The 22,913-nt window shown below is 40.3% G+C and overlaps 1 protein-coding gene across 3 annotated transcripts in view; it reads right to left on the bottom strand.

Moving 5' to 3' along the window:
• Positions 1-22,913, bottom strand: part of nlgn1 (neuroligin 1) — a 277,347-nt gene that overhangs the window by 192,995 nt on the left and 61,439 nt on the right. The window contains exons 3-4 of one of the 3 annotated variants that reach the window (XM_054624197.1): positions 16,275-16,291; positions 4,194-4,215 (exon numbers count right to left, since the gene is read on the bottom strand). The exons of the other annotated variants lie outside the window; for them this stretch is intronic. Coding sequence (XP_054480172.1) covers positions 4,194-4,215; positions 16,275-16,291 — 39 coding nt within the window. The remainder of the gene's footprint in view (positions 1-4,193; positions 4,216-16,274; positions 16,292-22,913) is intronic. 3 annotated transcript variants of the gene reach the window in all.

Raw genomic sequence — 22,913 nt, 5'->3', positions numbered from 1 at the left:
TGACCTTGGATAAAATCCCTACAGGCTGTAAACTATAAATACAGAACCCATTCCCAGGGGTTAAAATTGGGAGTCTAATGCACTTCAGCAAACCCTCAGATGTGAGGAATTAACGGTGACTGTTAGCGGTGAGTAAGCACAAGGACTGGGCTTTATGGGAGTGTGATGATGGGGCTCATGTCTTACCACATAGTACATGTGATTCTAAGGAAGACCACTGATATCCTTATGTCGTGTACCTATGCAATCCTAGTGGGGGGGTTAAAATAGCTCCATAGAAGCACCGCGTCTTTGTCTGTACATCCCTCTCTTCTATTATCATACTGTACCGCCCACTCTATCACACCAGGACTCACAGGAGGCTAAACTATGTAACAGGGCTGTAAACACATGATTGTAACATGTAGCTCAAACCAAGAAATCTGATTGGTTCATAGCTGTGATATAATACCAACATAACGCTGCAGTGGAGTCTTATTCATTTCCACTCAGTATCACTCCTTGTCTAAAAAAAAATCCTTTAGACTTATGTCTTGTCATGATTGCTTAATAACAGGGTCTCGTTGGAATCCCTTCCTGGAAGCACTGTGAGAGTCATGTTATTCGACTTCTCAAGTGCCTTCAACACCATCCAGCCTTTGCTTTTGAGGGAAATGCTGGAGCAGACTGGGGTGGACCACCACCTCACTGCATGGATACTGGACTACCTCACCAACCGTCCACAGTATGTGAGGATACGGGAGTGTGAGTCAGATCTGGTGTCCTGCAGCACGGGGGCCCCACAAGGAACCGTTCTGGCTCCATTCCTCTTCTCCATATACACATCGGACTTCAAATATAACTCTGCTACCTGCCACCTGCAAAAGTTCTCTGACGACTCTGCAATCGTCGGCCTCATCTCCGCCGGCGATGAGAGGGAATACAGAGAACTGAACCAGGACTTCATAGGATGGTGCCGGCGGAACCGCCTCCAGATCAACTCTGGTAAAACCAAAGAGCTGGTGGTGGACTTCTGCCGGGGTAAACACTGTCCTCCGGAACCAGTGAACATCCAGGGACAGGACATTGAGATTGTAAAAAAAAAGTACCTGGGTGTTCACTTAAACAATAAACTGGACTGATCACACTAACGCACTATACAAAAAGGGTCAGAGCAGACTCTATCTGCTGAGGAGACTGAGGTCCTTTGGAGTGCAGGGAGCACTCCTGAAGACCTTTTTCGACTCTGTGGTGGCATCAGCCATCTTTTATGCAGTGGTCTGCTGGAGCAGCAGCATCTCGACAGCTGACAGGAAGAGACTAAACAAACTTGTCAGGAAGGCCAGCAGTGTGCTGGGGTGTTCACTGGATACGGTGGAGGTGGTGGGAGACAGGAGGATGATGGCTAAGCTAGGACAACACCTCCCACCCCATGCGGGAGACCCTGGCTCCTTCAGCCACCGGCTGCTTCACCCCCGGTGTGTGAAGGAGAGGTACTGCAGGTCCTTCCTTCCTGCTGCTGTCAGGTTGCACAACCAGCTCTGCTCCCAGTAGACCACATGACACATGACACTAAAAACCTGTGCAATACAAATACACTGTGTAATAATAATAATAGTTATAATAGTTATTCTGTCTGTATATATAATATTTCAGTTATTGTGGATTCTTTACTGTTTTTATTGCTTATTTACAATACTTGTTTTTGATCTTGTTTTTTTTTACTGTCTCTTGTTTGCACTATACCCTATGCTGCTGTAAATCCTGTAACTAATAAAGGATTATCTTATCTTATTTTATCTTAAAATCCACCTGCTAAACGACATGCAGCCACACTTAAAAAGGAGGTTCCACAATGTTGCCCAGAATATGCAAGCCAGCAGAAATGCAGACATACTAACCACTGCCTCCAGCACAACTAATCTGATGAAAAAAAATATTACGCATGACACAAGAGGAAGTCCCTTCATCATCACCACCACCAGTGTCTGTTTAAGTTATAATGTGTCTGTAACTTTCATATTTCTTGATGACTGTGTAGTTAAAGCATTAGCTTACCTTGTGTTGGGTCGAAGAACACTTCTTAGCTGTGATATAATCACAACATTCCATGTTCTGAGCTATTGCACAGATCATGTGCTCTGAACAGATACTAGAATACTGACTTGGATTTGTTTCCACTTATTTCCTGTTCTACTTGATTTAGAGTCAATCAAGACTATTTTTCTTGTTCAGAAGGTGGAGTTTCAAACTATATGTTATTTGATCATTTTAGGTAATTGGTTAAAAAAAAAAATGTTGGCAGCTAAAACTTTATTTTTGTGTATGTGGAGTATAAATAATGAACAAATATTGCAGAAATTGAATGCAGAAAATTAAGAAGGCTAGACAAGATATAACAACGTCCGGTGAGAGCCGCAGACACTTCCGGTATGAATCAGAATGCATACGTATAAAAACTAATGTATTAGTGAAATAAGCAGACACAGACAGTAGCCTAATATTACACCCATACTGTGTAGATAAACCAGGTGGTGATCATCATACCATACCTAATCTTTTTTTCTTCTATTATGGCTTCTATATCTTTAGGAATCGTTTTTTTTTGTCACTTTAAAGCTATGGTTGCAATGAGTCACCGGAGTCTTCCACATGCTTCTAGCTTGAGAGCTGCGTGAGTACTTACATAAACATGTGTGTTGTTTACATTCATAATAATAATTTGGGGGGAGTAGCTTTGTATGGAGTGATAAAGGGAGGGGCTGTCAGTGTTTCAGACTTGGCAACGTTCTCGCCTGATAGGCATTCACGGCGTTACACTTATGGTTACTCAGGGAAAGTGGCAGAAGTATTTATGTGAAGAATGAACAAAGAGAGGTTTCGAGAGAAGTGCAAATCCTGCCTACTTTCTCAGCTCCGTACACTTGAAGTGCTTGTGGATTGCCTGATTTGAAAAGTTACAATTCTGACGCCATAGAATTTCTCAGGGAGGAAGTGTGGGTGGTTGGCCCGGCATACAAAGAGTGTTTCCCTGATATAAGAGGCTGCTATTTGCATCCCTACCTACAGTCATTGCTGGTGTCTTTAACCTTGCCAGAATCTTTTCCTTACCTTGACCAAGTGGTATCTGGCTGATAAATGTAAAGTCCCTTTTAAACCCTATTAATTATCCTGCATTTACTTATTTTGTATTCACCACAGCTCCCCAAAATGCACTGTTTGGCTGTATGAAAGTGTTTGCTGCCAAATTGTTCTTTAGAGAGGCTACTGTGAAACCATCTAAACAGATGTGCATAAGAGGACTGAATAATGCTGCCATTTATCCAGGCTGTGTGTATGAGGTTCCTGGGAAATGACTAAAATATGTCATGTAAATGGAAATAATGTGTCGTAACATAGATCATTAGATTATGCAATCCTAAAGGGAAGTGTGTGTGGGGTAGAAAATGATGCATTAATATTCCAGATCATCATCAGGCTCTTTGCCTGTAGCATGATCAAGAAAGATTAGGCAGAACAGACACAGATTGAGAATTATTCAGTTCAACCCCATCAGCGGAACGGAACTAAATGTTAAAAGAAAAGGTGTTTTATAAATGAGAGTTAGAGCATCAGATTGTATGTCCATTAGAGATGAGATCAGGAAGAGCTAGAATGACTGCCTCGCGGTTGTATGCTTCCATCAACCAGTCAAATTGCACTTTACATGTCAACACTACATCATTTAACCTTGAAATATTTGTGTCATATTGCCAGAATTAGCATATAAATGATTGAGGTATGACCAAAAGACTTGTTTTGTAAGGTCATATATCTTAACCTCTGACCTCTGGTCGCCAAATTCTAATCAGTTCATCCTTGAGCCCAAGTGGACGTTTGTGCCACTTTTAAATATAATTTTCCTCCCAGCGTTCCTGATAATAGTACAGACAGACGGTCAAGCAAGACACATCATGCCTCGGGCCACTACTGTCTCCTGCACAGAGGCATAGAAAAAGGAAATCCTCCAGGAGATGTCTGTGTATGTTTGCGTGGATGTGCTGTTTCATGTGGGCGAGACCTGCACCAAGACCTCGTCTCAAACAGGACTATCCATCTGGGAGAAGGTGATGAAAGACTGAACACAAACACAGACATCCACCAAACAAACATCTCCAGACATTGTTTACTGCACTTGGGAAGTGCTCTGATGAATATGAGGTGACCCAGACTACCCTGATTATATAACCCCTCCTTCTATTGCATTACCTTTTTTTTCTTCTTCTTTTGAACGACTTTCTAAAGATAAGAAACCCTTTGAATTAAACCAGGCAAGCACATAATCCCTAATAAACACATTGTCGATTATGGTCACATTTGAACAAAATAGAGTAAACATGACAAAAAACCTCATGCTCTTTTTAATAACATGTTCAAAACCAATTAGGGTAGAACATTCTATTGATTCTATGATGCCTATGTCTGTAATGTATTATAAACACACTTAAAGAGTCTTATAATCTGCTCATAGCACTGTATAATTATAGTTACAAACACTCAGAAATGCCTGTAGTGCTTTATAACAATAATCATAACATATTATAAACATATATTTTAATGACGTATAAGGTCAAGTATCATAAAACATCATAAGTGCCTGTCACTCACCGACTCCTTATTTTTGCATTGAACATAGTGTAATATCATTTCCATAGTTGTAATACAATATTATCTTTTAACGAATTACCACTGCAGTAATGCTTTATAATGTGATTTTAGGACATTCTAAGTGCTCATTAATTTGCTTTTAGCAAATTGAAACAAAACTATGCAAGAACAACACATAAAACTCATTATCACTTATACCCACATTACAATGCATTATGAAAGTATAATGTACTACAACTGTGGGAATTATTATACACTTTCATCTTTTCATCTAGCAAAAAATTAGAAGTAATATAATACATGACCTTATAAGTTCTTATAACATTCTTAATGGTAATTGTCATAAGCATTATGACTATTAACCCTTTTTTTATATAGCCCCCTCCTCTGGCTCTTGTGGATGTAGAATGGGAGCTCATTCCATAACCCTGTACATTCCATAACACTTGCTCTGGTGAAGTGACTATCCTGATTATGTACCATCATTACATGGCATGTCAAGTAACCTGGGACAATTCCCTTGATGATATCATACATGTGATTGTGTTTCAACTCTCTTAACTCAATGCTTTATGGCTTTTGCAATGAACAAAAAAAAAGCCGGTGGAGCAGGCATAGTCAAGTGACACTGGATTAGGGCTACAACCACAGCCAGGGTATAAGAAATGGACGTAGTTAATATGATGTCACCCATTGGGCTTGTGGACTACGCTTTTGAAGCCTCGCTTTCGCATTTTGGCTGTTGTCAGCTTGTTTTTTTTAAGAAATCCCTCAAAGTGTGAGATATCACCTTCAGGAGAGGACAGAGGGACAGACGGACAATCTGAAAACGTAATGCCTCGGGCCAGAGCTGTCGCCGGTGTGGAGACATAAAAACTGGGATTTTCTTTTCACTCGTTACCAATTTATTTTGGTAGTGGCAAACAAACAGGAAGAAACATTATCCTAACAAGGTTAAAGCTACAACTCACCAGGGCTCCATTCAAAGAGAACATCTGCTGTCGTAAACACATAAATGTCAAGTTCTAAAGAAATTGATCACTCATACTCCTTAGTACTCTGGAATATCCTTGTGCAAACACAAACTGTGACAGGCTGAGCCTGCCGGAGACATGATGCATTTCAGACCTGAAGGCTTTCACACCCACTCTAAGGTCCCTTTGACCTTGTGTCTTGTACGCTACATTTCTTGTTCATCTATTCACACTATTCCTGTTTGCCTTCCTTCCATTGTAATTCTAATTTCATTTGTACATTCCTTTACTGTTCTCTGTCTTTCTATTGCTTGCTGACGAAACAAACACCCACACTGTCAATGTCAGTGAGTCAATTCAAAGTGGCGAGAGGCCTGGGTGGGGGGAACATGAGGGAAGATGTGTGACTAGTGTGCAAATGAGGAAGGAGAGAGGTTGAGAAAAAGGAATAAAAATACATTTCATGAGCCCTTTGCTTCATCTATGAAGACAGCATGCTGCATTATGGGGTAGGCAGCATGGGTTAAAGACAGGACTTGCCCTGCAATCAAGTTTCTGACTTATCAAAGAACAGACTTGCAGCAGACATCTTGGCTAAGGTCTTACACAGTAGGTTATTAGTCAGATTTCCTTCCCAGTAAGATTTGAATGTGGGAGCATTAGGCCCGGGACATGCCTTAGTCAAACATCAAAGCAGCAGATCAAACAGAGAGCACATCATGTACTGTAATGACTCTACCAGCATTCAAGGACATTTCCACATCCACTTGATTTAGAGCAGTTGTTTCCAGTGTTTCCTTTCTCTATTTGGTTCATGTACTCATATGAAGACAGTTAGTGGAGTCAGACCTAGCTTATGGATACTGTTGTAAATAGACCATTAGTTTGGAGAGATCAGGAAACTACATAGAGCACTGGATTTTGGACTAAACACACGGTGTTAGGTATAAACTGAAATTCAAAAAGTTCTCATCATTATCCATAGTGGCTGTAGGTCAATGGGATCTGACTGCAATTCAAGAAATGACCACGACCTCCTAACATTGCATTATGTGGTGGTGGAACATAATGTGTTAAAATTACAATGGAAACAATTTAGTTTTATGCCACAAAACTACTTGGCTTGGTAAAGGAAAATCATGGTATGTTTGTAAGGTAACTTACATTACATGATCTACATCATTTAAATCATTTTTATCATCCTTTGGGGACACAAACAACGGTCTCATGGGTGAAAGTCCTGTGTTTTAACTGCATGTATACAGTACCAGTCAAAAGTTTGGACACACCTTCTCATTCAATGGTTTTTCTTTATTTTTATTTTTATTTTTTTCTACATTGTAGATTAATATTGAAGACATCCAAACTATGAAGGAACACATATGGAATTATGTGGTAAACAAACAAATGCTCAACAAACCAGAATATGTTTTATATTTTAGATTCTTCAAAGTAGTTGAATGAGAAGGTGTGTCCAAACTTTTGACTGGTACTGTATATTCAATTGGACTTTCATTCACCAATTCACACATTCACACACATCAGTGGCAGCGCTGGGGTCTTGCTCAATTTATTAAATGGTGTTCTTTTATCATTTCTGACACAATTAACATGCCCAGTTTAAAACAACACTCCCATAACTCCCAATTAACATGTTTTTTTTATTCTTTTATCAGAAGTTTCGCGCCCAAATTAACCTTGATCTTGAGTACCCATTTCCCAAATCTCTACAATGGAGATGATGGGTAAGGAGCTCAGTGTGTTCAATGTTTGAAGGAAATGAGTTATTAGGATACGTCACCCAAGCAAGTCAATAACTAGCCACATTCAAAAACAGGTTGAAAAGCCAAGAAAAAATCTGTGCATTGAGGGTTCGAACACAGAACCTTCTCACTATAAAGCACAAAGCATTGAGATAACAGAACTCCACCATACCTGCCTCATTCATCATAATAAGGTAAACACTGTTGTGATGAATTGCTCTGCAACAGATATGCACTGTGCAACAATAGCACAGGGATTTCCAGTCACATTGGACAAAAATATGCTAACAAGACCAAAGTCTACAAAATGACGGGCAAATTCAAAACGATTGGATTGTGGCCGCAGTCTGTCCCGTCACAAATTCTGATTCAGTAAAGATATTGCAGTTATGACATTCAGCGCAAACACAACCCTAAAGTTTTGCAGCTGAGTTCTACTTCCTCATGTTTTGCTTCTGATAGCAGTTATCACTGTGTCAAAGCATCAATGTTGCCTTTGCTCCAAGAACACAGGAGCAGAACAATTGAGAGAGAAAAAGAATAGTATAATGTTCATTCAACGTGCTGCAGGTCCTGACAGATGATTTGCAGAGGAATTCCTTAAAACTTAAAACTAAGAATGTAAACGTGCCAGAGAAGCCCTATTTTGGATTTAATACGCCATGATCACTGTGAAAGTCTGGGCATGACCACCCTTATGAATGCCCTTTAGTTACCACCAACTCTCTGAGGAAGATCATCCCCACATGTGGCTATTAGCGCTTATGTGTGTGACTGTTTTTGCAAGGAGTTGCAAAGAGAGGGTCCAAATTTGTGCCACATATCTGCTAATTACCTCATTTAAATCTGTGCAAATAGAAAAGGAGCACCAAGATGCTATTTTCTTTTGGCAGCTAAGTGAGGGGTGAATTTCACCCTATTTGGGTGCTTTGGGAATTACACAGTTTCTTTGTGTCTTATTTGTGCAGGTTAAGCTGTGGAGAAAGCCTTACAATTATTTTGTGAATTTCCCCCCTCAGTAGTTTTCTTTTAACAAGTTTCACCCAGTTATGAAAATTCCTCTCTAGCTCATGATTTCTAAACCATTAAAGCACTGTTTCTCCAGTTGATGAGTTTTAGTCTATTGGATAAATGAAGAGATGGTTTGTAATAACCACACTGCTTGCATCATCCAGTATGTTGCTGCTATTGTCAAGACGCGACAAAGCTCACTACCAGACATGGTTGGGGATTGAACCTCGGCCAAAGCGGTTCAGTAGTTGCTTACCAGTCTCCCAGCATACATCTCAGGACGTGTCAGGACTGCATGTCTCACATCTAAAGAGACAAGCATGTTTTTTTCTATTCTTTTTGTTAACTGACTCCTTTTGACTGACACTGTTAGCTAATAGGCCAGTGGCCAGTCCATTTATCAGGGAGTCAAGCTGTTTTTGAAGCGAGCCAGCTCTCCTCACACAGTGAGACTTGTCAGCTCTGCTCTGTGTTCACCCACTGCTCTGCGAAATATGTCATGACAGGAACTGCAGAGGTTTAAACCCCAGTTTGTGACCCTACTTACACAAGAAAGGAATATGAGTTTTGACTTCAGGCTTTGACACAAGACTAGGCAGGAAATATGTTTGTGTAACGCCGCGGAGGAACGACTCCATTAGTAGAATGTGTTGAATTTATGCGATTTGAAGATTCTATTTTGACATTGCATTATGGGGTACCTTATGCTTTGCACTACGAAGGTATGTCCATATCTGAGTCTAATATTTTACTGTACTCATCAGGCTGACACTTTAGTGCCTTTATTGGAATCTCAAGGCGCCAAAGTGAAAATCTTGAGGATTATCACACTATTAAAGCAGATCGAAATGCCCTGTAATTCTGGTTCCAATGCCAATGCAGTGCAGAACTCTCCCTCCCTGGCTTCAGCTCTCCTGTCAGCAGAGGAAGCCATCACACCGGCCAGCCGCATAATCTCATGCTTCCATGTGCACCCTGCTCTATTTTGGTCAAGTGGAAAGTCACAGATTCACACTGAATCATTTTGTAGTATCCTGACAGTTCATGTTGTCTTTCATTATAAATTAAGTTTCTTTTCACATTTGTTACTATTGTTGATATTTATATTATAATTGTATTACAATCAAAACTCTGCTAACAAGTTCACCTTGCCAGGGAACACCGACCACAAGGATCAGTTCTCGCTTCAATCTTTTCTTACCTTCACACGATTTACTTACTCAAAACTACAGCCATGCAAATCCATTTACGCCGATGACATCTGCCTGGCAACCCAAGCACCAGATTTTGATATAAGCTATCACTATAGCAGGTGTTCGCTGAAGACCTCGCAACACTTGATAATACCAATACTGCAAGACCTGGTGCTAAAAACCAAGCCATGAGCTCCATAAACGCTTATCCTGTTAAGGGTCGCAGAGTCGATCCCAGCTGTCATTGGGTGAAGGCAGGGTTCACCTGGACAGGTAACCAGACTATCACAGGGCTGACATATATAGACAGACAACCATTCACACTCACATCCACACCTACGGGCAATTTAGAGTCATCAATTGACCTAAGGTGCATGTCTCTGGACTGTGGGAGGAAGCCGGAGAACCCGGAGAGAACCCACGCTGACACAGGAGAACATGCAAACTCCACACAGAAGGCCGTCTGGCCTGGAAATTGAACCCGGGCCCCTCTTGCTGTGAGGCAACAGTGCAAGCCACCAAACCACCGTGCAGCCCCAAGCCTTGAACTAACAGTCCAAAATGCAAAAGCTGCAAAAGAACTTAACATCCAACCGAGCAAACTTAAGCTAAAGAACACCTTTAACGCAACTTATCTGGGACCGGACCCTGTCCTTTAATGAGCACCTGAGACGGCTGATGATAAAGGTAAAGTCCAGTAACAACCTTCCTTGGTAGCTTCAAGCTTAAAATATGGGGCAGCAGCCCCTACGCTGCCCACCTCAGCACTGGTCCTAGCAGAATACCGGGCACCTGTCTGGTCGAGGTCACCTTATGCACTCCATGTAGATGCCCAGTTTAAAACAACACTCCCATAACTCCCTGGCTGGTCCAACCTTCTTGGCCAGTCTTAAGGTGGGGCAGCAGAGGAAACAACAATGGACCACATCACTGAAGTTTTCCCTCTCCGAATACTACAAGGAGGATTACACAGCAGACCGAGAGGCAACTGCTTGGCTCAAGGACTTTAGCATTCGCTTAATAAAATAAATAATTTAATTTAATAAATTTACAATTTCCCTTAAATTTAAGAAACTTCAACTTATTTATCCTACCACATTGGTGATATTTTTAACAACATGAATAACTAAACTTTTCTTGTGTGCAAATACAAAAATCAATTACAATCTGATTTTTCTTATTATTTTTTTTAACAGAAACCTCTGAACACAATAGTTCTCCGTGTTGGTTGGTGTAGTTCTGTGATCGGTCTCTATCTTATTGATTTTCAATTAAAAATAAACCAAAAGATTAAGACTAATCAATTCTTTATCAAAACTTGAAGAAAAAGTATCCTGTGGAGTCTTCTTCCATCCAGACCCTGCCTCTATAAAATCCCTGCAGATACAACCCTGCCTGTTGTTCGGCAAAATAGCCCACTTTTTAGTTTCTTTAATACCATTATTTTCAAGTTGTGTTTCCGTGAATAGACATTCTGGGCGACAGCGGTGAAATGGGATGAGATTTAGTACACACATATTGCATGTGCTTTGGCCTGCTGAGCTACCATGACAGCCAGAAGCCACGTTTTAGTGAGAAATCTGCATCTTCCAAACTGCTTCTCCCCTGCTGTGTGTACATGACGTAAAGGAGATCTTAAAAATGGAGCCCTGGGCTTCATGGTGACAAACCAATTAGCAGAAAAGCCACGTACATGCAGCTGCAATGGAATGAATCCCAGCTCATTTAATGCTGCCAAAGCTTTTTCTTGTTCCTTTCTTGTCTGTCTCTACAGTATAACATCACAGAAAGATCAAGTGAAACATTAAAGGGGACAGACCACCCTGCTCTGATTTGAACTTACTAAAGAAATGTCTTTAAACTCACTTCAAGGCCAATGACTAATACTCATATTTGAGACCAATATTTACATTCTAACCAATAGATTTCACTATTTGGAAACTATAAACACCCATAAAAGTAGCCTTTTTCAGCATTGACATCAATGCATTATTTAATACTTTAATTTAGTTACCCAAATAATCTATAGTGCGACATTGAGCATGTTGCAAGTATTCAATCATTATCATAAACATTGCACTGATTGATTATGAACATACTCTACTTTTACAACAGTGGCTGCATAGGAAACATTTAGCAGAGGTTCAATATAAACTATTTTTAAATGAAGCAACAATGTTTCCGATAAAGCAAAAAGTAAAATAATGTTTTTTGTTTTTTTTAGAAGAATCACACACACACTCACACACAGTCATACATTTTCACTGCAAACATGCACTGATGCATAGCATCACACATCAGTGTAAAGCAGATGCACCAGTATGTGTCACGCTTGGATAACGTGTATGTAAATTCCATTCAGCGTGACTCTGCCACAAATAGAAACAGTACATGTTCATAAATATTAAATGTCACTAAATGTCACAAACATGGTTGAATTTCAAACATTTCACGGTGTGTGTGTGTGTGTGTGTGTGTGTGTGTGTGTGTGTGTGTGTGTGTGTTTGACTCAAGAGGCTCTCTGGGGGTCGTATCTGCTATGGACCTGAGGAGGCAAAAACATCAAGGACTGTGATGGTGAGGAGCTCATTAGGCAGAAGATAGGTCTACAGTCTGGTGGAGAAAGGCATGCTGTTGAATTATTTACACAACCAGACAGCTTACTGACACAAGTCTAACTAAACCTCAATATAGTGAAGGAAAACAACTGAGAACTGATCAAGATGCTGAATTTGAAATTCAGACCATATCTCTGATTGAGGGATTGCATCCACACGGCCTAGCTCACCTTTGTAGCACACACATACTAAGATTCGTATTCACTAGCATGCACGCACAGGCTGAATTCAATTCACTTGATTGTATTTAAGAGAGAGAATGCACACAAGTGAGTGTGATGTGTTTATCTGGAGGTCTGTGACATGAAAACATTTTAGTCGCCTTGCCTCAGCCTCATCCCCGTCTCTAAAATTAGCATGGTGCACAAAAGGTCAAGTGTGTCTAATTAGCTCTGTGAGGTTGATGTGACTCTAACTCAACAACATGACTCTGTGGCGCTAATTGCCACTGGCAAATAAAGAGATGCCATATTGACAACTGGAGAGTTAAGGAGACATGCTGCTATTGGCAACACTGTTGCCTGTCTTTCCATGGGACTCTCTACCTCTTTCAATTATTGACTGAGAATATTCTTCATCCCCTGATCTTCCTGCTTATACATCATTACCTGCAGGGATCAATCACTGATTATTAAATGAAATGTCCATTAAGGCTGAGGGGTATTTCCATACCGGGCGGCAGGCCAGCGTTGCCGGAGGGCTGCAGCAGCTCGGAGGCTGAAGTGAGGCAAAGTCAGGCCACGCTGCTGTTTCATATGCAACCACCGACTGTGAAGTGGAAGCTCCCTTTTTCTTTTTTCTTTTTTAAAGACATAAATCGCTTGAAGTTTCCTTGACTTGACAGCCGTCAGCATGTGGGCAAGGGTAGCACAGGAGCACATACACACCCACACATAAGCAAGCAAAGCCTCCCCCACATATATTCCAATGCTCACACAGTCACACATACACATCGTACTCTCAGCCACTTCTCCCCTCCTCTCTCTTACTCTCTCTGTCACTTTATGTGACTCACTTTCTTCTTCTAATCCAATCTGCCCCAATCTCCCCGTCGCTCAGTCTCATTCACTCATTCTGTCCTCTAATCCAATCTTCCCATGAGACACTTAACAGAATATGCATGTCCCCTTGTTTAGCAGGATTGGTGTCAAAATCAGGCATTTGATTATTTGATGTGAAGCAGCCTTGGAATAGAAATGCAAATATATCCACATGCCTCTCCATTTTTACTTCCATGACTGAAAAGCTTCTACCAACACTATCTATTTGAGTGTTCTCTGATCTAGTGACCCTGAAAGCACAACATCATTCAGCATAATCATTACCTTTTTGACCTTTTGTACGGTAATATCATGGGGATAGTTACTGGGTAGTGTTTATGTTTCACATAGAAATTAACATTGGAGACTATTAGTGACAGGCGCACAACGCGGAACGTTCACAGTTTGGTTATTGTTATGAATTGAAACAAAACGACTTGGTTTTATTAAGGCAACAATAAATTGGTTAGGTTTAGGAGAATATCATGGTTTGGGTTTTAAATAAGTATGTTCTTTGGAGGACAGTTTGGGGTTTACTCGTATGTGAAAATCCCATCAATCACTTGGTGACACACTGTTATTAAATAAGGACAAATTCTGGGTATGCTTTGCTTTCATCCAGCCAACAAGCCACCGCAGTGTTCACTGAAAGATTTCAAGCTGTAACTTCAAGTTACAGCGTCCTCACCAGTCTAACCAAACCAGACCAAACAGGCAAACACAGCGGTTTGCTTGAACCACAGCCAGTTAGTTAGTTAGGGTGACCTGTGGTCTTGATTAAAGTAAACCAACTGACAGGGCTCCATTTTTAAGATCTCCTTTACGTCATGTACACACAGCTGTAGAGAAGCAGTTTGGAAGATGCAGATTTCTCACTAAAACGTGGCTTCTGGCTGTCATGGTAGCTCAGCAGGCCAAAGCACATGCAATATGTGTGTACTAAATCTCATCCCATTTCACCGCTGTCGCCCAGAATGTCTATTCACGGAAACACAACTTGAAAATAATGGTATTAAAGAAACTAAAAAGTGGGCTTTTTTGGCGTACAACAGGCAAGGTTGTATCTTCAGGGATTTTATAGAGGCTACTTCTGACTTTGTTCTAGTCATTTGCATGACATTGTCCGGCACACTTAAGCGGAGGGTGTTTAAAGCATGTCAATACACAACAAAGGCTGTTATTGGGTGAAAATTACTTCTTTGTTACTTACATTCAAAAGACTGAGTGAAGGAGGAATTATATATGCGACAGAAGTGAGGTGCCAACTGTGGCTTGTTCACATTGCGGTGAATGAGAAACAGATAACACACTGTGGAAGTAAACATCTGCTCAGCCTTCAATCAGACAACCCAGTGAGGTGTCCATATTCTCTCACACATGCAATTACAGCGAGCAGGCAAGTGTCATCTCTCTGTTGAGATGTTTAACTGAAGACTGATAGTATTTACTCTTCCTCTTATATAACACTGGAGCATTCATTAATCATGGCTACAGCTCTGAGAGAGATGCTCTCATTTATTCCTTTGTGTGTTGAAAGTTGAATGCTGCACTCGCTCCACTGTAGTGTGCTTTGTGTCAGAGAGCATAGAGCAGATCCCGGGGGATTAGGGCTGGGATTTCTGTCATCTCAAACATTGTCATTTTAACACTCCCTCCTCTCTCTTCATGTATCGGTCGACCCGTGACTTCATGTTTTCTAGTCTCTCCCGGTTTCCTTCTTTCTCTATCTATCGGCTTTTCCCACTCCTTCTCTCCTGAGTGTCTTTGTCCCTGTACTCCAGAACATTGGATTTGAAATTACACAGTGACTATGAGCTGTAAGTGCTGACTTTTAGCTTTTGGGGTGATTGAGGGCATCCACATCCAAACAGGGTGAACAGTGATAGAGCTATAGCCCACATAGTCTCTCAATTTAAGGACAATGCAGATGTTTGATCATAAACTTAAAAAACAACACATTCTTACTCCCAACCTGTCAAATGCCGCAGCATGGTCAGTGGTACGCTTCAAACTATGCCGCTCTAGGAACAGCTCTAGCATCAGTTTTTGGATGTACCAGGGACAGCGAGTCAGTTTTGATCGTTCCATGTACAGTGTTTTTTCAAAATAAACTCCCACTAAGGTTAACTTAGTTTTTAGGTTTACTTGTTTAGGTATTGGCAACGAAGGTTATTGGTTAGGGTTAGAAAAAGATTGTGATTTGGGTTAAAATAGTTATGTTTGTTACGTACAATAAATTCTATATTGTATGTATATACAGTGGGGCAAAAAAGTATTTAGTCAGCCACCAATTGTGCAAGTTCTCCCACTTAAAAAGATGAGAGAGGCCTTTCATCATAGGTATACCTAAACTATGAGAGACAAAATGAGAATTTTTTTTTTTACTGAAAATCACATTTTCTGATTTTTAAAGAATATATTTGCAAATTATGGTGGAAAATAAGTATTTGGTCAATAACAAAAGTTCATCTCAATACTTTGTTGTATACCCTTTGTTGGCAATGACAGAGGTCAAACGTTTTCTGTAAGTCTTCACAAGCTTTTCACACACTGTTGCTGGTATTTTGGCCCATTCCTCCATGCAGATCTCCTCTAGAGCAGTGATGTTTTGGGGCTGTCGCTGGGCAACACGGACTTTCAACTCCCTCCACAGATTTTCTATGGGGTTGAGATCTGGAGACTGGCTAGGCCACTCCAGGACCTTGAAATGCTTCTTACGAAGCCACTCCTTCGTTGCCCGGGCGGTGTGTTTGGGATCATTGTCATGCTGAAAGACCCAGCCACGTTTCATCTTCAATGCCCTTGCTGATGGAAGGAGGTTTTCACTCAAAATCTCACGATACATGGCCCCATTCATTCTTTCCTTTACACGGATCAGTCGTCCTGGTCCCCTTGCAGAAAAACAGCCCCAAAGCATGATGTTTCCACCCCCATGCTTCACAGTAGGTATGGTGTTCTTTGGATGCAACTCGGCATTCTTTCTCCTCCAAACACGACGAGTTGAGTTTTTACCAAAAAGTTCTATTTTGGTTTCATCTGACCATATGACATTCTCCCAATCATCTTCTGGATCATCCAAATGCTCTCTAGCAAACTTCAGACGGGCCTGGACATGTACTGGCTTAAGCAGGGGGACACGTCTGGCACTGCAGGATTTGAGTCCCTGGCGGCGTAGTGTGTTACTGATGGTAGCCTTTGTTACTTTGGTCCCAGCTCTCTGCAGGTCATTCACTAGGTCCCCCTGTGTGGTTCTGGGATTTTTGTTCACCGTTCTTGTGATCATTTTGGCCCCACGGGTGAGATCTTGCGTGGAGCCCCAGATCGAGGGAGATTATCAGTGGTCTTGTATGTCTTCCATTTTCTAATAATTGCTCCCACAGTTGATTTCTTCACACCAAGCTGCTTACCTATTGCAGATTCAGTCTTCCCAGCCTGGTGCAGGTCTACAATTTTGTTTCTGGTGTCCTTTGACAGCTCTTTGGTCTTGGCCATAGTGGAGTTTGGAGTGTGACTGTTTGAGGTTGTGGACAGGTGTCTTTTATACTGATAACAAGTTCAAACAGGTGCCATTAATACAGGTAACGAGTGGAGGACAGAGGAGAGCCTCTTAAAGAAGAAGTTACAGGTCTGTGAGAGCCAGAAATCTTGCTTGTTTGTAGGTGAACAAATACTTATTTTACCGAGGAATTTACCAATTAATTCATAAAAAATCCTACAATGTGATTTCCTGGATTCTTTCCCCCCATTCTGTCTCTCATAGTTGAAGTGTACCTATGATGAAAATTACAGGCCTCTCTCATCTTTTTAAGTGGGAGAACTTGCACAATTGGTGGCTGACTAAATACTTTTTTGCCCCACTGTATGTACTGTGTCTTACACACTTAAGTTACAAGTTGTAGCTTAACTTACGCCATGTTCAGAATTACCTTAACATTTGACTTAGTTTCACACGGGACACTAACAGCTATTTTTTGGGTGAAAGTCTGTATTTGTTTGACCCAACCTTTGACCACAACCTCTTCCCAAAGTGGACTTTGTTACTATCTCAACTCTATACTGTCTAATAAAGACGCAGATGGGTTAACATTGGAGTTAGTTGAAAGCCCGGTGTGTCCCATACAGACCAAGCGACAACCTCCTAGTCTGAGAAAAGAAGCCAAGGAGGAAGTGCCCAAAACTGTGGTTCATTGAATGGACACGTTATGCTGGCTCTAAAAGTGAGTCAATACCCATAGTTCTCCATGTTACAATGCCCAACTTCACAGGAAGAATAAACGTGTTTACAACAAGTTTTGTCTCTATAAATAATATCCCTGTTAACTATAACTGTACGGGGGGCGTCCAGGGACGGCCACTTTGAGCTTCACAACGGCTCATCAGAAACCTATGGGTGACGGGGACTACATCCATGTTTTGAAAAAGTCTATATATATACGCCTAAGGGTGCTAGTGAAGAAGAAAATCAAGTTTGTCATATGCTGATGGGAACCCAAAAAGTTGGTAAAAGCTAGTATAGTTCATTAATCAGAATTTACATCATTACAAAAGAGCAGAATCACAATACTGCTCATCAAAGTCAGCATTTTAACCTCAGAGTCATTGTTTCGTTTCAAATCCAATGTACCAGAGTACAGCACATAGTACATGTATTAATGTACTTCACATATGATTGCACTATGCTTCTCAAACTGTGCATTTATGCTTGGGATGGTCATCAGTGTGCCTCTGTGTGTGTGTGTGTGTGTGTGTGTGTGTGTGTGTGTGTGTGTGTGTGTGTGTGTGTGTGTGTGTGTGTGTGTGTGTGTGTGTGTGTGTGTGTGTATGGTTTGCAGCTTACTTGCTTAATGCATCTGTGTTCATGTGAACTTCAAACATATGTGTATGTGTTTTGAATGCAGGAGGAAACCTATGCATGCCATTGAGTTCATTGCGAGGGTTCACAGATGTGCCTATGTATATATATCCATGTGCGTGTGCGCATGTGTGAAACTAACTCCATTCCAATCAGCTTCAGCTTGATCTCTGCTCCACTGGGAGCTCTCCAGCTGACGAGAAAAGGGAGGGGTGCGCTGAGGAGACCACGGCCCAGAACGGGGCCTTCTCGTTGGGGGAGAGGCACGTTCAAAGGGCTTGATGCTGGCCCCAACGGGACCAGCAAACACAGCTCATTTGCCACTGCAATTCTATTTTCACATCATTTCAATTTCAAAGAGCCTTCTGGCTGCATTAGCATTTGGCTCGAATAAAAGAAGTGTTAGAGAAAAAGAAAGAAAGTGTGGTTGAAAGAGAAGAGCAACGAGCGTGTACTTTGTGCTGATGCTGCCATGTATCTTTTGGCTGTTCTCAAATTTGTGACAGACATTTATATCCATGCAGTGGAAACTCATCTTGTCCTCTACGCTATCATCTTGGTCTTTCAGTTAAGTCAGTTTGGCAGAAGCTATACTTTCCGCGTCAACTAGAGTCTGTGAGTATGCGAGGGTCTGCCAGCGTCTGCTTCGGTCCACGTGGCGTAAATTTGGTCATCACAGGGTGAATGCTTAGGCTGTGTGCGGATACCTGTTTACCACCGTTTTTGTTGTGTGCATGGTCTTGTCCAGGAGACTCCTAGCTGCCACTGCTGAAGTAATGGTAGCATTGCTATCGATAAAGACCATAAAGACAGAACTACTACGCGACTTGGGTATCCAAAGCTGTCTGTGTAGGTGTTCATTTGGGAGTATAACCGAGGCGTCGGTCTTTCAAGTAACGCCTTACACATAAAATCCCAAATTTGTATATCAGTGACTCATCCTGTGTTATCATGAATTCTTGAAGAAAACTTTGTTTTTTTCTCTCATGCCTCCACCACAGTGAATGAAGAATCAAAAATATATGTATAAAAGTCTTGGTGAATTTAAGTAAATGAGTAAAGCAGTGTTTCACAAGAGCTAAACTATGTCAAAACATCTGTTTACCAACTCTCACACAACTCCTGTATTATGATCCAAGTCTCATTATCCAGCCGTATGCTCCCTACTTCCCAAACACGCTTGGCTAAGGCATTTCTATTTAAAATGCTTCAGCATAAACAGTCTCAGGCTTGAACAGGTGCTCTACTCGAAAGTGTTGAAAAAGGCTTTTCTGTGTTTTTTATTCTCCCTTAACCTGGAGGCAGGCAAAGAAAGTTTTCTTCAAAATTTCAACACAACATGGGTTGAAAATGTATATATGCATGGTCATTTTGTGGGTTTTGGGATTTTCTTTTTGTTAGAATGCCGATTCTCCTTTTTGTCAACAATCGCATCAACACAATCTAGGGTCAGCAGACCCTTGTACTGTCACTGGGTTACATGGTTACATGTACATATAATACATCAACTGCTTGAATATCAAAGTACAAAGGTGCATTAGGAAAAAACAGACCGACTATGTTCTTTTGCCTTGTAGCTGCCGTGGGAGGGAGATTAGGAGTTTAGTTAGGGTAAGTAGTGCTGATGTTGGGAGGGAGAAACCCTTCCAGTGCCAGTGAGGATAACTCCATAGTGGCTATCCATCTAGCTGGGTAGATGATGCTTTTAATATGACTTTAGATAATACTCCAGGTGAAAGCCTAGGGAAGTAGTGAAGAGTGAGAAGAAATTTAATTTAACAATACAAATACAAATTTAACAATACAAATAGCCTGAGTGATCAACAGACTGCAGAGTATTGGCTTTACACTAACACTTCCTGAAATGAAAAATCTGTTTGGAACGACTATTCACATTTGAGTATGCACCATTTCATTCTACTGGTCTACCTTTATTCGTCACAATGAATTACATAAGTTTAATACTAATTAAAGTAGATATAGAACACATTTTGACAAGAATTTAAAATATATTGTCACAATATAATATACAGTATGTCCTCATTTATTGAGATCAATGATAGGTATCTCTCTGATAGCATTACAGAAGAAGTTTCAAAGAGATTTCCTACCACGCTACAAAATTATGTTTTCAGACATGTCACTGACAGTGACTTTGTCAATCTTTTGGTTTCAATCCGCGTTTGTTTTGTTGTTTTGAATGTATCTATGTATCTTTGCAGTCTCTGCCTCCATGTCTCCCCTCCTCTCTCTCACTGCACCAGTGAAGCAGATGCCTTTGATGCCATGCTACAAATCACACACTTAGCTTTTCATCAATATTTCATCAATCCATCCTCGGCTCAGCTCTTTCTCGCTCTCTAAATCACCACCAGGTGGGGGTTGGAGAGGAGGACTTTAGAAAAATTGTTTGTTTCACAGTGAAAAGAAAAACCAGAGCATGTTGGGGTCAGGGCAGTGGACAGGGTTTGACTTGTTAAAAAATATATAAAAAATAAGAAATTCAGTAATGTTTACATGGTAGCCCAATATTTGAGAAAACGACCTACCTGACCTTAACTTTTGGAGACCAATGCCTAACCTTAACCATTCAAGATCAATGCCTAACCTTAACCATTCAAGATCAATGCCTAACCCTAATCATTCAAGATCAATGCAACCCTTCATTCAAGATCAATGCCTAACCCTAATCATTCAACCCTAATCATTCAAGATCAATGCCTAACCCTAATCATTCAAGATCAATGCCTAACCCTAATCATTCAAGATCAATGCCTAACCTTAACCATTCAAGATCAATGCCTAACCCTAATCATTCAAGATCAATGCCTAACCTTAACCATTTGAAGCCAATGCCTAACCTTAGCTTTTCAAGGTCAAAGCCTAAACATAGCTGTTGGAGGTCAATGCTACAAGAAAACAGTCCCCAGCTGTTTTGGGAAATGTGTCCTCTAAAAATATAAAAGTATGTATCCATGACCCGGTTTTAAAGATTTACATTTTCATAAGGAACCAATGAGCTTATGTCTGAGAGCAACAGAATAGATAATTAAGAGAAGGACTAACCCATTTTTGTTTTTTATAGGAGAGTTGTTGACAATAACAAAACTATCGAATATTGCATTAGCCTTATCCTTTAAAGTAAAAATATAAATAAAATCTTGCCCTCACGTCGCTTTGTGGAAAAAAAGTTCAAACTCACATCCTGACAGCAGGAGCAGGAGAAATTACCAAAGCAAAGCAGGAAACACCCTGGAGGAACATTTTACATCCTTTTCTTCCTCACTTCTCTGTATTTCTAAAACAGGAAGGGTTAGGAGAGTAAAGGGGTAAATGGTTAAGGTTAGGCATTGGTCTTGAATGGTTAAGGTTAGGCATTGATCTTGAATGATTAGGGTTAGGCATTGATCCTCTCTTGGACTTTATCAATTCTAAAGCTTTATCCCCTCTCCATTTCTGCCTGCCTATTTATCCCCCTATAAATAGGCAGGCAGAAATGGAGAGGGGATAAAGCTTTAGAATTGATAAAGTCCAAGAGAGGAAGATGTTGTATAGTTATGACAAAAATACAAGAAGCACACAGGAAAACTACAAAATTAGGCGTTGTTTTAAGTTTGGCTTCTTTTATCGTTTACACTGTCACAGTTCTTATCGTTCCCTGCTGTGTTTGCTGGTTAGTCAAGCTACTGCTCATCTTTTCATCTTTGTGTATTTATGTTTCAGCAGAAGGCTGACGTTTAGAATAGGATGCAGTCCTCTACAATTCTGTGTAGTAGCTTCAAAAATGCGCATTACAACATTGAATTTAAATCCACCTTTGAATCTAATGCAGATTCATACTACACAGCTGCAATAAGAACACTCTTATGACAATAAGGTCGGGATAATATTATAAATAATCAAATTAGTTAACTCTTAAACTCCTGGTCTGCAAGGACATTATATACACGTATAACTAATACTGACATCTGAATGAACTATCCTTGAAACAGTAGCCAAAGAACATACAGGATATCTCAAAGATGTTCCAGTCAACAGTTTAACCACTGATATAAATCACCAAGCAACATTTAGTATACTGAACTGCAGATAACCATGGCAACAGAAGAAACATTATGCTCCATACTTTTTTTCAGACCTTTCTTTTGTCCTTAGCTGAAGGCAATATCTGTTTGTAACCCTTCATCACTAGGAGCATTTTGTGAGTTCAGTTCAAGAGTAATTTTTGCTTCCCAGAACCTATGTATAATGATTTATAACAACATCATAACAAATTAGAAAGGGTTTTAAAATGTCTTATATGGCCAAGTTTCATAATACTTTATAATTGCAGGTCACTTTTTTTTAATTCTCATGATTCATACCCATTATAATATTTTCATAATGCACTATATTCACTGCAATAATGCATTATAATGTGATTATAAATTACTTTGGTTAAACAACTAATCTAAGTTCTAAATTCTACTTTACTCATAATCAAATGATGTTGCATTATAACAGTGTATATAATGCATAATAATTCAATTCAATTCAATTCAGTTTATTTTGTATAGCCCAGAATCACAAATTACAAATTTGCCTCAGAGGGCTTTACAATCTGTGCACATGCGACATCCTCTGTCCCAGAACCCTATAACAGTGAATATAAGGCATTTATTAAATTATTATAATGTGTTACAACTTTAGAATTATAAAACAATTTGATCCTTGCAAAAGAGTAATGTTGATAAGTGACCAGCAGTTATTGAAAATGAAAATTATTTTTATATGCTTTATAATGTGTTATGATTATTATTATGAAGCACTATGGATAACTATGGTTGCTCATAGCTA

Source organism: Anoplopoma fimbria, chromosome 3 (assembly GCF_027596085.1).
Source record: "Anoplopoma fimbria isolate UVic2021 breed Golden Eagle Sablefish chromosome 3, Afim_UVic_2022, whole genome shotgun sequence".
Lineage (NCBI taxonomy): Eukaryota > Metazoa > Chordata > Actinopteri > Perciformes > Anoplopomatidae > Anoplopoma > Anoplopoma fimbria.
This window is presented reverse-complemented; position numbering and strand designations above follow the sequence as displayed.